The 14833-nt window shown below is 52.1% G+C and overlaps 3 protein-coding genes across 8 annotated transcripts in view; 1 reads left to right on the top strand and 2 right to left on the bottom strand.

The window, feature by feature from the left end:
- Window positions 1-520: 520 nt before the first annotated feature.
- PSMC5 (proteasome 26S subunit, ATPase 5) lies at window positions 521-5071 on the bottom strand. 2 transcript variants are annotated; one of them, XM_022589142.3, is made up of 12 exons: window positions 4977-5071; window positions 4370-4441; window positions 2907-2976; window positions 2527-2624; window positions 2301-2357; window positions 1991-2221; window positions 1576-1702; window positions 1300-1490; window positions 1101-1199; window positions 910-1020; window positions 731-817; window positions 521-622 (listed from the first exon to the last, which is right to left on the bottom strand). In XM_022589142.3, the coding sequence occupies exons 1-12, from the start codon at window positions 4998-5000 to the stop codon at window positions 569-571; spliced, it is 1221 nt and encodes a 406-aa protein (XP_022444850.1). In that variant the 5' UTR covers window positions 5001-5071; the 3' UTR covers window positions 521-568. The 2 variants fall into 2 exon arrangements, with proteins under 2 accessions (XP_022444850.1, XP_089757542.1); XM_089901416.1 differs by lacking the exons at window positions 4370-4441; window positions 4977-5071 and having other exon boundaries at window positions 2907-3991.
- Window positions 4875-13100, top strand: FTSJ3 (FtsJ RNA 2'-O-methyltransferase 3). Its single transcript, XM_022589138.3, has 20 exons — window positions 4875-5624; window positions 5802-5907; window positions 6701-6747; window positions 6870-6949; window positions 7368-7467; window positions 7560-7754; window positions 7835-7950; window positions 8067-8171; window positions 8259-8359; window positions 8596-8676; window positions 8768-8902; window positions 9039-9174; window positions 10351-10529; window positions 10682-10802; window positions 10883-11130; window positions 11405-11496; window positions 11589-11688; window positions 11781-11964; window positions 12061-12155; window positions 12240-13100. The coding sequence occupies exons 1-20, from the start codon at window positions 5558-5560 to the stop codon at window positions 12430-12432; spliced, it is 2481 nt and encodes an 826-aa protein (XP_022444846.2). The 5' UTR covers window positions 4875-5557; the 3' UTR covers window positions 12433-13100.
- DDX42 (DEAD-box helicase 42) overlaps window positions 12982-14833 on the bottom strand; it is a 53016-nt gene continuing 51164 nt past the window's right edge. For all 5 annotated transcript variants that reach the window (XM_022589136.3, XM_089901409.1, XM_022589137.3 and 2 more), the window contains one exon: window positions 12982-14587. In XM_022589136.3, coding sequence (XP_022444844.1) covers window positions 13877-14587 — 711 coding nt within the window. In that variant the 3' untranslated portion in view covers window positions 12982-13876. The remainder of the gene's footprint in view (window positions 14588-14833) is intronic.

Here is a 14833-nt window from a genome sequence, read left to right as displayed (position 1 = left end):
CAAAGTTCTTTGCCATTCCTACCAGCCCAGCCTTGCTGCTGGTTTTTTTTCCTTTCTTGGGTATTTGCACTATTCGTGGAGCAGGTTTTTCTATGCGGGAGCCACTTTTTTTTGTACAGGGGTAAGCTGGGGTTTTTCAGGGAGCCCTACTTGGTGTCTCCTTCCTTATTTTCTTTTCTCAATCTATGCAAGCGGCTCTGGCCGCCATCATCTCCTGAGAGGCCAGAGGGCTGCCACCCCAGCTCTTGGGCCCGGGGGGTAACGCCTCCTAGAGGGAGGGCACACTAGTTCTCTGGCGTGGCCTGAGGCATGGGTGTGTGTGGGCAGGGGTAGGTGCAGGGGAGAGATGGCGAGGACTATTGTCCTTTGGAGCTTGTTAAGGAGGGTGGGCCTAGGGCTTGGCAAGTGCCACTTCTGGCAGGTTTGGAAATTTCCAAATAAATCTTTGTTTATTGGTGGTGCCCAGACCTGGTGACTGAACAGTGCGGCCACTCATTAACAGACTCAAGTCCTCAAGGTCTTGTCCTGCAGAGCTTTATTTGAGGGACCCACACAAAGGACATCCGCCTCACTTCCACAGCTTCTTGATGGACATGTTTTTCTCACTGTCCTTTTGCATGACCTGGAGAGACAGAGCGAGCATTTAAGTTAGAGACTGGGTGAACACGTGCCCCATCCCCAACTGCTCCAGAGCCACCATCAGCAAAGGCGGAAAGACGGAGGCCTGTACCTTGGCTACTGCCATCTCAAAGTCCTCCTGGGTGACGTGGACTCGCCGCTCCCGCAGTGCGTACATGCCGGCTTCAGTGCACACGCCCTGAGCAGGGAAAGGAAGATAGGCGCTGGGGCTGTGCCCTGGAACCTGGAGCTTCCTGCCGCTGCCCCCATTTCCTTGGGCCCTCCAATTACCTTCACTTCAGCCCCTGATGCTCCTGGCATGAGCTCAGCAATTTTTCTCAGGTTGATCCCCCGGGTCAGGTTCATTTTCCGAGAATGGATCTTCAAAATGTCCAGCCGGGCCTAGCGATGGGAGAGGAAAAGGCTGAGCCCACGGCCTGCCCTCACAGCCGGAGCCACTGCCAGCGCTGCCCATCACAAACCTCCTCATTGGGGGGTGGGAATTCAATTTTTCTGTCAATGCGCCCTGGGCGGAGCAGCGCTGAGTCCAGGATGTCAATCCTGTTAGTGGCCATGATGACCTGAGTAGACAGAGCAGGTGGCGTCAGCTAAGCCCTTCCTGAGGCTGCAGCCTCACCCGGGGCCTTCCCGTGGCTCCTCCCACAGCCGACCCCACTGCACCTTGATGTTCTTGGTGGCCTCGAAGCCATCCAGCTGGTTGAGCAGCTCCAGCATCGTGCGCTGGACTTCACTGTCCCCTCCGGAGCCTCCCTCCAGCCGGGAGGAGCCGATGGAGTCGATTTCGTCCATGAAGATGATAGATGGAGCGTGTTCTCGGGCCATGACAAACAATTCCCTCACCATTCTTGCCCCTGCACAGAGGCCAAGCTGGCGTTAAGCTGATGGGCCCCCCAGCCCCCGCCGCCTTATAGTTTTCTTGTTTCTGGCCACAGTTACCTTCCCCGATGAATTTCTGCACCAATTCAGAGCCAGAGACACGAATGAAAGTACAGTCTGTATGATGAGCCACGGCCCGGGCCAACAGTGTCTTCCCAGTGCCTGGGGGTCCGTACAGCAGCACTCCCTAGAGAACAACAGGACTCAGGGCAAAAAGCTGGCCTCCATGTTTCATTCAATGAACATTTATCGAGTGTGTGCACTGTGCTAGATCCCGTATTAGATGCTAGAGGTAAAAAAGTGAATGTCAAGGCCCCTTCTGGAGCTTATAACCAAACCACTTGGGTGGCCTGGTAGCATCTCTCCCCCAGCCCCTCGGCACGGGGAGGGCCAGCGTAAGCAGGCTCCAGTCTATCCAGCCTGGGGCAGGAGATGTACAGTAGCAGCACGGTCCTCCCACAGAAGCCCTGCTCACCTTGGGCTGCGCGATGCCCAGCGCTTCAAAGAGCTCAGGATGCTTAACGGGCAGCTCAATCACTTCTTTGATCTCCTTGATCTGCTTGTCCAGGCCACCAATCATCTCGTAAGTTGAATCTGGCACCTTCTCCACCATCATCAGTGACACCAATGGGTCTACCTTGTTGGGCAGGATCTTGTGCAGAGTGTAGCTGTCATTTCTGAGGGCCACCCGGCAATTGGGTGTCACCTGGGTGAGGAGAGAGAGGTTCAGGAAGTGGTGTGGTGAGAGCTGACCCCCCACCTCCCACCTCCCCAGCTGCACTCACATCATTGATGTCGATGTTCTTATCTACGTCTACGACAAACTTGCCCTCAGGATGTACCTAGAGAAACAACGGCTCATGACCTTCCTCCCCCGACAGCCACCAAATCACCGACCTCGCCCAGGAAGACACGAGTCTTACAGTAACGTGAGAACAGTGTCCTCACTACACACAAAGGTATGGGAATGCAGTGGGCAACGGCTGGTCCCTGGGGTCATGTTGCCTTTACCTTAACCAACACTTTCTTCTTATCCATGGCCCGGACTACTTCCCCCACATAGGAGCCCTGTTCCTGCAGCAGCTGTAGCTCTTCCCGCAACAGGCGAACTAGATGCGAAACAGACACAATGGCCACCCAGATTCTTTGGTGTCCCCCCCTATGACTTGATTCAACATGCATGAACTAAGCACCGCTGTAAAATTTTGAAGGGAAGGCCTCAAAAAAAAAATAAAGTCAAAGTTCATGTCTTTAAGGAGATTACGATGGGGCTCAGGAGAGAGATGTGCATGTAAACAGAGCATCACCTTGGACTGGGAAAAGCAACAGCCACCAATGTAAAGACTCACTTCAAACTGCCCACACACAGCCTTCCCATCCTTCCCCCTCACCTTTTGCATTAAGCTCATTCCTCTGTGCCTGCAGCCTCCGGAGATTTTGGCTCTTATCATTCACAATCAGCTGTGGAGGACAAGAAGCAAAGGGTGGAAAACGGTAGGCGGTTAAGATCTTGGCCGAAACCCTCATAGGCTGATATGAGCTAAGCGAGGAAGGAGCACAAGGCACCTGCATTCTCCATTCAGATTCTCCAATATGATTCTAACGACCCTATCCTATCCTCCAAGAGTCCCTCTGGAGTGTAGGACAACCACAGGAAAAAAGGCTGCTTGTCTAATACTGGTCCAGGAATAACAAACCATAGTGGAGAAGAATTAACAGCTGGCTCACATAGTCAGTCTCTTGCAGACTGGTAACATGGTAGAGTGGGAAGACCTCTGAGTCAGAAGCCTAAGTTCTAGCCCCATTGCTGGCAATAACAGTTGGGTAAAGCCAATGAAAGCTATGTAAAAGGTCTAGATCTGTTACCCAACTGCAAGCATCACCTATCCTGCCTCTTTTCAGGACTAACGTGAGGAACAAATGAAAGCACACGTAATGCATTTCAAAAATGACAAACCGGACTTCCTTGGTGGCGCAGTGGTTAAGAATCCGCCTGCCAATGCAGGGGACACAGGTTCGAGCCCTGCTCTGGGAGGATCCCACATGCCGCGGAGCAGCTAAGCCTGTGCGCCACAACTACTGAGCCTGCGCTCTAGGGCCCGCGAGCCACAACTACTGAAGCCCGTGCTCCGCAACAAGAGAAGCCACCGCAATGAGAAGCCCGCGCACCGTAACGAAGAGTAGCCCCACTCGCCGCAACGAGAGAGCCCGCGTGCAGCAACGAAGACCCAACACAGACAAAAATAAAAATAAATTAAAATATATATATATATATATAATAGTCTCTTCTAAAAAAAAAGTGACAAACCAAATATGATACCTACAAATGTACCTGGAGTTCAGAATTTTTCCTTGTGGCTCTCCTTCATCCAACTGACATTATTTTCCTTATTTCTGTGGTCCCTGCTCCCTGTTTAGGCTAGAGCACTGGGTTGTCCAGTTCCTTTTCATTCAGTCCTACGGAATCAGCATTGTCCAGACTCCTCAATTCTGTCTTCCCTCACTCTGCCCCAACCCTTCCTCTGATAAATCTCATCTTCTGATCCTATGTCTTCTCTTTTATAAGAAACCCTCTCATTCAGGCTTCTTCTAAGAAGAATGACTTTTGGCTGGGGGTACCTTTTACGTTAAAATTTGACTTTTAAAGATGTTTAATGAACTGTGAATACTACCTTCAAAATGATGGGACTTGAGAGGAACAAGAAGAGGCTGTTAACTTCATATACTTTATACCGTTGGCTTGTTACTTCTTCCACTGCGCCCCCAGTGGAATTATATGGATTTGCAGAAATCCGTTCCATCAATCCCTCATCCCCCTTCTAGCTCCCTCTGGACCTTTGGAGTCCGTTCTCACCTGGAGTTCTTCAATCTTGGACAGATAATACTGGCGGAGTCCACTGCCTGCCTTCCCCTCTTCCAGCTCCATCTGAAGACACAGTGTAATTAGTTACCATCAGGTTAAACATCCAAGGGATAAAGCTACTTCCAGCTTGGATTTCGGAGATTTAAGATTTGGGTTCTAAGCCCTCACTCCATCTCTTCGGAACCATTTCCCGTGACTAAACTAAAACAGAATGAGAACGGTGCCTACCTCTTAAGACTTTCAGGAGGATCAAGAGACGACACACCCGGGAACGCTACACAAACCCCAGGTGTTATTACTACAGGAGGAGCCAGCAGGAAGGACGTGTCCCCCGACTCCCTCGACTCGCGGAAGGGTGGGTTCCCGCTCCCACCGCTCCTCTCACTTACTCGGCTTCCACCGGGTCTTCCACTCCCGGCCCTGCCTTGACCCGCCGGGGGCGGCGCTGACACAGCAGATCCGGTCCCAGGTAGGGCCCAGTCTAGACTGGCCCACCCACCCCCACTCCCCCCACCCTCTTGCCCCGACCGGCTGCCCACCTCGGATCACACCTGTTTCGCATCCAGCCCCAGTCCCCGCCCGACCACCGCCGCCATACCTGCTCTGGTCCGTCAAGCGCCATCTTCCCTCTTCCGCGGCCGGCATCAGAGCCGCCTTGGCGCGCAGGCGCAGAAGCAGGGGCTTGGGGACCGAAAACCAAGGCAGAGAACAGTTCCGGGTCAATGGGCGGGGTGTGAGGACACACGGTAACTTAAACAGGGGCCATGAGGGGAGGGGCGGCGGTACGCGAGATCAGGAGCTTTGAAAAGGGTTAGCAGAACTCCTAAATATTACTCTCCAGAAATTCGGTTTTGGTTAAAGTAACCATTTCTCCTGGTGCCAGCTTCCAACTTATAAAACCTGGGGACAGAAAATTTTTGTGGCCACGCTCAAAATGGCGGAAAACTTGGAGCCGGGGACGCGAGCGACGCAAGCGGAAGCGGAAATACGTTTGCTACCCACACGTGCCGCTTCACGGGTGGTAGAAAGGGTGCTGGGTGGCGGTGAGTAGTGTGGGCTGAGGCTCCGAGTGTGTGTGCGACGGCGAGTGGGGAACGAAGAACGGAATCTAGTGCTCCGGGAAGAGACGTCCCAATTTCTGCTTTCTCTCCATATTGAGTGGCGCTCCCACGTTCCACCATGGGCAAAAAAGGCAAAGTCGGGAAGAGCCGGCGAGACAAGTTCTATCACTTGGCAAAGGAGACGGGTGAGTCAGGGTTCGCGCCGTCTGCGAGCGGGCGTGCCACCAACCTTGGCCGGTTCGCCCCCTTTCCGAATATTGAGTTTTTCTTCCGTAGAAAGGGTGGTGGGTCGTAAGGCCGCAGAAATCCCGCTGGGAAAGCGCTTCACGGGCCTTACTACAGTACTTTGTCGCCGCCTCCAGGTTACCGTTCCCGCTCTGCTTTCAAGCTGATCCAGCTGAATCGCCGCTTTCAATTTCTGCAGAAAGCCCGAGCCTTGCTGGACCTGTGCGCTGCACCAGGTGGATGGTGTGTAACACCCGGCACCTGACGCTCCTTATGGAAGCGTTCTGGATTCCAGCCCTGGATGATTTGAGAGTTGCATTTGGGGTGGGAGGGAAACAGTAATACCAACCTCAGATTTCTCTACTCCCCAGAACGTAAACTGCAGGGGGAAAGATTTGGACCGTGTACTTATGATATGATTGGCTGATAACCGACCAGGGTTCTTGGTTTTCCCCAATCAATAGAACTTGACTAGAGGCCAGACAAGAAATTCAGGCAAGGTTTTCTTGGGGCCCCTGCTGCAGCAGGGAGGAGCGAAAACAAGTAGCAGGTTCCCTTGCTAGCCAGCTCCCCAAGGAGGGGGCTGGCTGGTTCCTTATATAGCGTGAAGGTGGGGGTGTGTCGGGGGTCCGGCCTGAGGGGCAGCTTAGGTGGTTTGCCCACCCCTTTGGTGGAGCTGAGTGCTGGGGGGCATGTGCAGTGCCCTGCTGCCTACACCCTGTTTTTGCTCCCAGCTCTTCAGAAGTGACAGTGGGTGGTGTTTTTTGTGTGTGCGTCCATAATTTTTGTCTTCTTGTCCATAATTCACCCCAACTGGGTATGCACGCAGTGTTTAGTCCCTTATAGTTTCTTTGTATTCTGTTGCTCGAGGAGTTTTGTCCAGGTGCAAGCATTGCAGCAAAGGGTCCGAGGTCCCAGCCTGTCTCATTTCCACTGCACTTAGCAGGGACCCCTAACACCGGGGATGAGAGATCACATTGCCGAGGGAGGGGAAGGGACAGTCCAGGGTGTTTTAATCTTTACTTCTCTTTTATAGGCTGCAGGTGGCCACCAAGTTTATGCCTGTATCCAGCCTTATTGTGGGTGAGTGACAGGTGGTGCTCCTGGATGTTCCAGGGGGTGGGAGTGTGAGACCCTGTGTTCTGCATTTCCTTTCTCCCTGCTTGAGACAACCTTTTGGAATACTCTGCCCTAATTTCTTCTAGGAGTGGATCTGGTTCCAATCAAGCCTCTTCCCAATGTGGTGACACTCCAGGAGGACATCACAACAGAACGCTGTAGGCAGGTAATAGGAATCTCTCTTTTCCTGTTCCCTTTATATGTAGACATCCACATTCATTCCTCTTCCCACCCTGATCCCCTGAAGGCACGTTTTTCCTGTTAACCATGCCTTGAGCAGTGCCTGCATGTTGTCTATATAACAAGGCCCATAATACTGCGTGTCCACCCAGCCTTTATTTATTCAGGAAAGAGGCCTTTGGAGTTGGAGGAAGTGCAGAGATTTCAGTGAAATCCTTTCCAGCGAATTCACTAGTAGACTCTAAGCTCCACGAAAACAAACGTGTTATTTTTGCTATTGTTGTATCCCCTGTCCATGGCACAGGATTTGGCCGTGGTGGGCACTCAACAGAGGGCTGAATGAAGGGCTCCATTCGTAGCCATTTCTGTATTTCTGTTGCTGTGGTTTCTCTCCTTCTCTGTAGGCCCTGAGGAAGGAGCTGAAAACCTGGAAAGTTGATGTTGTGCTCAATGACGGGGCCCCCAATGTCGGGGCTAGCTGGGTCCATGATGCTTACTCACAAGGTGCCGGGATCGGGGGGCATGGAGCTGAGGGTGGAGGTGGGCATGCCCTCTCAGGCTGCAGAGGTCCTCAGCTAACTGTCTCCCCCCCACAGCCCATTTGACACTGATGGCTCTGCGTTTGGCTTGTGATTTTCTGGGCCGTGGTGGCTGCTTCATCACAAAGGTTTTCCGTTCCCGTGACTATCAGCCCTTACTATGGATTTTCCAGCAGCTCTTCCGCCGTGTCCAGGCCACCAAGCCCCAAGCCTCTCGTCATGAATCTGCGGAGATCTTTGTAGTCTGCCAGGGTGGGCATAACTTCCCTTGTTCTGTTGGTTTAGTCTCCCACCTACCAAAGCACACTTTCTTATATATCCTATTACCTTAGGATTCCTGGCTCCTGACAAGGTCGACAGTAAATTCTTTGACCCCAAATTTGCCTTCAAGGAGGTTGAAGTTCAGGCCAAGACTGTTACTGAATTGGTGACTAAGAAGAAGCCAAAGGTGCGTTTGGCGAGTGGGGGCCACCCTCAGGTCCTGGGACTCGGGAGGTTGGGCCTGGTCAGTCCTACAGACACCCCAGAAGGGACTGCTCAACATTCATTATTTCCCTTCCTAAGGCTGAAGGCTATGCTGAGGGTGACCTCACACTCTATCACCGAACTTCAGTCACCGACTTCCTCCGAGCTGCCAACCCTGTTGACTTCCTTTCCAAAGCCAGTGAAGTGAGTCCCCAGACTCGAGGGGTACGAGGGAGCCCCAGAAACATGGCCTGAACATCTCCCCTGACTCTTTTCCCTCCTCCCAAACAGATCTCGCTAGACGATGAAGAGTTGGCACGGCATCCAGCTACCACTGAGGACATCCGGGCGTGCTGTCAGGATATCAGGGTGCTGGGGCGTAAGGAGCTCAGGTTTGCACTGGGGGTGGGCATAGGTGCCGTGAGCCCCGAAGGCAGGGGACAGCCCTTGAAGGACGTAACGCTGGATCTCTGAGAACAGGATGCTGCTGTGTTAGAGGTTGGGGGTGGGGGCCTGAACCTTAGGACTTATGTGGCTCAAACGTGAAATTCGGGGTATGGGCCCAAAACAAGGAGGTGAGGACAAAAGGGAGGAGACAGCAAGGTCAGGAATGGTATTTCTGGGGCAGGTCCCTACTGAACTGGAGAACGAAGCTTCGGCGGTATGTGGCCAAGAAACTGAAAGAACAAGCAAAGGCACTGGACATCAGGTGAGGAGGGAGCTAAACCAGGGCAGTTGTTGACTGGGTGTTGAGGGGAAGCATCTGGGAAAATAACCGACTCCTGCAACTACTCTGTCAGCCTCAGCTCAGGGGAGGAAGAGGAAGGTGAGGAGGAGGAGTCCGCAGCTGGGATGGGGCCGCAGCCCTCGGAGGAGGAGGAGCTGGACCGGACCCTGGCAGAGATGAAGGCCCAGGAGGTGGCGGAGTTAAAGAGGTGAGGGGAGCTGGGGAGGAGCTTGGGGAACCACAAGGCAGAGTCCCTCGGTGGGTGAAGATGGGGAGAGAGGGTGAAGGCACGGATGGATATCTTCAGAGCTGGGCAGCTTTAATTCCTCAAACCACACCCTCAGGAAGAAAAAGAAGCTGCTGCGTGAGCAGAGGAAGCAGCGGGAACGTGTGGAGCTGAAGATGGATCTTCCCGGGGTTTCCATCGCAGACGAGGGGGAGACTGGCATGTTCTCCCTGCGCACCATCCGGGGTCACCAGGTGAGGCGGGGTTTGGGGCCCACTGAGGGGACAGGAGGATCTGTTTGGGTATTTGGAGTTGGAGCATTGGATGTCTTTTTGGTAAGTGTGCTGAAAGATCATGGCTCGTGGTTGCTGTCTTCACCCGTAAATGACGTGACATGGGGAGACTGGGAAAACAACAAGAGCCTTGTGTCTCAAAGGCCAGGAAAGAGCACACCGCTAAAATGATGAAAGTAGGGAGAGCTGTGAGTGTGGCACAGATTTATCCTTGTACAACCAGAATATCAGAACCCAGAGGCCCTCGTTGCAGGAAGCTCAGGTTATAGGCGATGCAGCCAGGGTGCCTGGGTTACGAGCACGTGTGATGGAGGAAACTTTCCCTCAAGAGGGGAACAGCGTTCCTCAGTTCACTGAGACCAAGTTAGCACCCTGCTGCACCAGGCTGCTGGATGGTGCTTTCTGCTGAATCCTGGAGAGTCTGCTTTTCCTGGTAAAAGCAGCATCACAAACAAAATGAGCTTTCGTGGCTCTCGTGTGGGAAGGTAGTAACCAGCTCGTATTGTTTAGGGGGCAGTAGAGCACGGTGGTCCTGGAGCAGACTACCACTTATGTGCTCTCTCCCTCAGTTTCCTCATCTGTAAAAGAAAATGATAGACCTACCTACTAGGGTTTTTGGAAGGAATAAAAAAAAGATGGTGTAATTCCTGGTATGTGATTCAAGAAATAGCAGCTATAGTTGCCACGAGGAAAACAGATCTTGGAGTTGACAGCTGGTTTATCAGTGAAACAGTGCTTCCTGTTAAGATGTATACGGCATGGGCTCCTTTATTCAGTGGAAACAAGAGTTGTAGATGTTATTCGCTGGTGATAAGGTGCCTTCTGAAAGTAATTTTTTAAAAAGCAGTGTTTTAGAACATTTTAAAATCGGACGCTAATTAGACCGTGGGGTACTTTTCCATAAACCTGTTTCTGCTACCACTGAAGAAGACACAGCTGAACGATCTGGCCTAGAGTGGGATGTTTTAAATGGTTAATCCTATCACTTCCCTGTCTGTAAAAGAAAACATTATGTACTTGACACAGTGTGTTTTCTAGTGTTGCTGAGGATAAACTAAGGTGATGAATATGGAGGAAAATAGCAGTATGTACCTTGTTAGTGCCCGGCCTGACCTCTGTTTCTCTGTCAAACCTCAGTTGTTAGCGGAGGTAACACGGGGGGACATGAGTGCTGCAGACACGTTTTTGTCTGATCTGCCAAGAGATGACGTCTACATATCAGATGTTGAGGAGGATGATACACCTCTGGATAGTGACCTGGATCCAGAGGAGCTGGCAGGAGTCAGAGAGCCTCAGAGTCTAAAGGACCAAAAGTGGTAAGGGGGGGGAGGGGTGTGGGGAGGTGTCTGCAGGGCACCCTCAGCTCAAGTCCGAAGCAGAGCTGGTGGCAGGGCTTGCCAGTTGGAGTGTGGGCAGCAGCAAGCCCTCCAGGGCACTGACCCTCCACCCACTTTCCTTGGGTCTACAGTGTACGGTTTGCTGAAGTGCAAGATGGTAAAGAGGAGGAAAAAGAAGAGAATCCATTGCTGGTACCATTGGAGGAAAAGGCACTACTGCAGGAAGAACAGGCCAGCCTGTGGTTCTCAAAGGTAAGCAGAGGCTGGTGGCCAAGACAGAAAAGGACTGGCATTCCCTCGGCAAAGGGTGCCTGACGATTTCCCCATCACAGGATGGCTTCAGCGGGATTGGGGATGATGCCGACGAGGCCCTGGAGATCAGCCAGGCCCAGCTGTTGTACGAGAGCCGTCACAAGGGGCAGCAGCTGCCACCGCCGCCTTCCGGTGTGAAGATGGAGAACAAACCTCCCCCGTGCCAGGATGAGGCCCCTGAGAGGGCAGAGGCTGCCACGGGCCCTGGCGGGGAAGAGAGAGATGACAGCTCTGACAGTGACAGCAGGAGCAGTGAGGGTGAAGAGAGGTGAGTGGTTGCAGCTGACGGGAGAGGAGCGGAAGAGGAAGCAGTGATTGTGACCAGTACTCTGTAATTGGGAGTTCGCAGCTGACTGCAGATGGAGAACTTTAAACGCTGATGATTCTAACTTGAGTGGTCTGCAGTACAGCCTGGGTGGCAAGATTTCTGGAAGTTCCCCAAGCATTTTTAACTAAGAACCAGGGGTGAGGTGAGTAGGAGGGGGCCCGAGTGGTGTGGCTAGCGGTGGGACATGCGTGCACAGTCCTCCTCCCTCCCACAGCTGGAAACCACACGGCAGGAAGAAGCGAAGCCGTGGGCCTAAGTCAGATGATGATGACGTCGGGGTTGAGGTCGTGCCTATCACGGACCCAGGCGAGAACTCTGCACCTACTAGAACGGGAGGCAACATGGAGGGGTCAGTGTTGGGGACTGAGCTTTGACTTCCTTCCTTCTTCCCTCTCTAGTGAAACATCGGATACTGGACCCTGAAGGCCTTGCTCTAGGTGCTATTATTGCTTCTTCCAAAAAAGCCAAGAGGGACCTCATAGATGACTCCTTCAGCCGGTAGGGGGCACAAAGTCCCGAGAAGGGGTGGGGTGAGGAAGAGGGGAGGAATGATTTCTTTGAAAGCCTAGATTGGTGTCCTCTCCACCAAGGTACACATTTAACGAGGATGAGGGGGAGCTTCCAGACTGGTTTGTGCAGGAGGAAAAGCAGCACAGGATACGACAACTGCCTATTGATAAGAAGGAGGTGGAGCATTACCGGAAACGCTGGCGGGAAATCAATGCACGTCCCATCAAGAAAGTGGCTGAGGCCAAGGCCAGGAAGAAACGGAGGGTAAGCAGCGGGGCTGCCTGAGATTCTGGGTGGGTGGGGCAGGGGTAGGAAAAGATGTCAACCTGACTGAGGTTCCCCCACCCCCACCCCCCACAGATGCTGAAGAAGCTGGAGCAAACCAAGAAGAAGGCAGAAGCTGTGGTCAACACAGTGGACATCTCAGAACGGGAGAAAGCGGCACAGCTTCGAAGGTGAGGGGCAGGGGGGTCACCCACAAAGGTACACAGGGGTGAAGGAGTGGCAGAAAGTCTCTAACCTGTGTCTTCCATTTACAGTCTCTATAAGAAAGCTGGGCTTGGAAAGGAGAAACGCCAAGTCACCTATGTTGTAGCCAAAAAAGGTGTGGGCCGCAAAGTGGGCCGGCCAGCTGGGGTCAGAGGTCACTTCAAGGTGGTGGACTCGAGAATGAAGAAGGACCAAAGAGCACAGCAACGGAAGGAGCAGAAGAAAAAGCACAAGCGGAAGTGAGCGGAGCCACCAAAACCTCTGAGGGACTGGCTGTAAGGACGAGGAGCGATTCGGTGTGGCTTCTGGCCTCCTTCGTACCAGCCCTACCCACCCTTGCCTGCACGGCAGTCGTCTGAAGAGACAGATTTGAGGTACCTGAACTCGTGGTGGCCCTGGGCAGTGAGGGGGACATCTTCCTGGCTGGAAGAAAGGGCTCCCGTTAGGGCTCCCGTTAAAGCCCCGCTAAAATGTCTTGTCGGTGCTGTCAGAGCCCACAACCCTTCTGTGGTGCTGGGCGAGAAGTCACACCATTTTTAGATCCTAAGGCGAAGTTCAGTGGTGCAGTGGCATTCACTGTAGTCTATTGTTGGGCAAGTGGGCCTTTCAAGTCTTCCCCCATTATCATCTGAATAAAACCAGGATGATTGATTGATAGATGTCTGAAAACAGTTTAGTTCCTGGTAACTTGATAACTCAAAAAACATCTGGGTGTTCACATGTGCACTGTTCTAAATCATATTTAATATGTCCCGACTCATGGTGAAGTAGAAATGACAAGCAATCCACAGGTCCCAATAGTAAAACATTTACTAGAGCAAGCAGAAAGGAATGCACATCTTAAAGAAACCTTCACAAAGTCACAAAATTTGATGTATGTGTATTTCTTTTCCTTTTATAAACAAGATAGATAGAACAAAAATCATCAAAATCATTTCAGCAAAAGATTTTCCTACCATTATGGCAAGTTAAAAAAAATACAACGAAATAGGAGAAGACAATTTAAAAGCTGTTGTCAGGTTTTTGTTTTTTAAATTTAGCAACACTTCAGACCCAGAGCAGTCCTGTTTCCAGGACCCTCTCTCTCTCCCCCCTCAGCTGTAGGGACTCTGGATCTGGCAGGCTGCTGCTTCATGTCTCAGGACTGGACACAAACCTGGCTGGGAAACCTGAGCATCAACAACTCTCACTTAGAATCAGACCCCTCCCCTAACCTGCAGATGTTTGGGAAGCGCTTTGCTGCACGTCCCTAACACCTCCATGGACTAGGCTGCAGAAGCCTGTCTCAAATGGGGCCTGACTAGCCACAGAAAAAGAATTTTATTTGTAGGTGTTTTTAAGGTGACATTTAGTAAAAAATATGTACTACATATAAACCTAGAGTGAGTTTTGTGCCCTATAAGGCCCTTTCTTCCAAGGTATCCTCAACTGACCTTCGTGACACTCACCCAGAGCCAAAAGAAGCTGCCCAACTCTGACTGCTTCTAAGGACCAAAGCAGCTTCCCAAGAAAACATCTGGAAAATTATCCAGAGGAAGGGGTAATGTCTCCAAGCTCCAGCTATCCACTAAGGGCAGGGGGTCCTTACACCTTGTGCCCCAACCCAGCCCTGAGACACCTAGTTACCAAAAGTCTTTCTAAAAATAAAATTAAAAGACAATTGATTTCACGCTTCAGCACATACCCTCTAACTGTCCCATCGACTTTTCTTGCGCTTGGGTGGCTCGGGGACAGCGAAGCCATCAGTAGTCTTATCTGTCTTGCTGTCCATCTTGTCCATCTTGGTGCTGTCCACCTTGGGGTCCATCTTGCTTTCACGATTACAAATTTCTTTCCTGCTTTCACCATTCCGACCATCATTTGCACCTCGGCTCTCTCCATGTCTGCCTCCACCTCCTCCATGCCTGTTCTCTCCATGAGGATGGCCATCAGCATGACGGCGCCCATCAGCATGACGGCTGCTGCTTTCTGGGTAGCGGTATCCCTCTCCATGGCGACCACCGTCTCCATGACGTGGGCTATCGCCATGCCGATTCCCACTCTCTCCGTGACTATGACGGCTTCCACCCCGGTTCTCAGTATATCTCTCTCTTTTCCCATTGCCACCCCCAATCCCTTCTCGGCTGTTATTCCCTGAAGCTGTGTTGTTGACTCCCTGGGCTCCGGCAGAAGGATAGGTCACTGGGGCACTGCTGAGGTTCCCAGTACTGCCAAAGCCTGGGATGCCCTTGGTGGCACTGGCAATGGGGCTGTCAGGACTGTTATGGCCCTGTTGGGCTGAATTAGTTGGAACTGAATTCAAGCTCCCTGCACTAGTCCATCCACTCGCCCCAGCAGCAGAGCTTCCAGCCTTCTGGTTGCTTAAACTGGCAGCAACAAAGTGACTCTTGTACTGTGACTACAAGAGAGACAACAACAGTGGGTAAGACAGTAAGTTAAACTTGATGGCCCAGCTAGTTAACCGGATGCCAGCTAGCTAACTGGAGGTATAGAAGGATGATGGGTTCAGAGTTCACAAGAGACACAGAATCAAACTTGTCTTAGCTAAAAAATGGCAATTACTCTCAACCAGATTACAAGAGCCTTGGAGCCCTGAAGGCTGTTAAGGCAGGGAGGGAACACCAATCCTGCTGTAGGATGAGGG

This window comes from Delphinapterus leucas, chromosome 19 (genome assembly GCF_059928025.1).
Source record: "Delphinapterus leucas isolate spDelLeu-1000000601 "Yukka" chromosome 19, BTC_Dleu_Yukka2, whole genome shotgun sequence".
Classification (NCBI taxonomy): Eukaryota; Metazoa; Chordata; class Mammalia; order Artiodactyla; family Monodontidae; genus Delphinapterus; species Delphinapterus leucas.
Note: the sequence above shows the minus strand (reverse complement) of the source record. Positions and strands in the feature narration are given on the sequence as shown.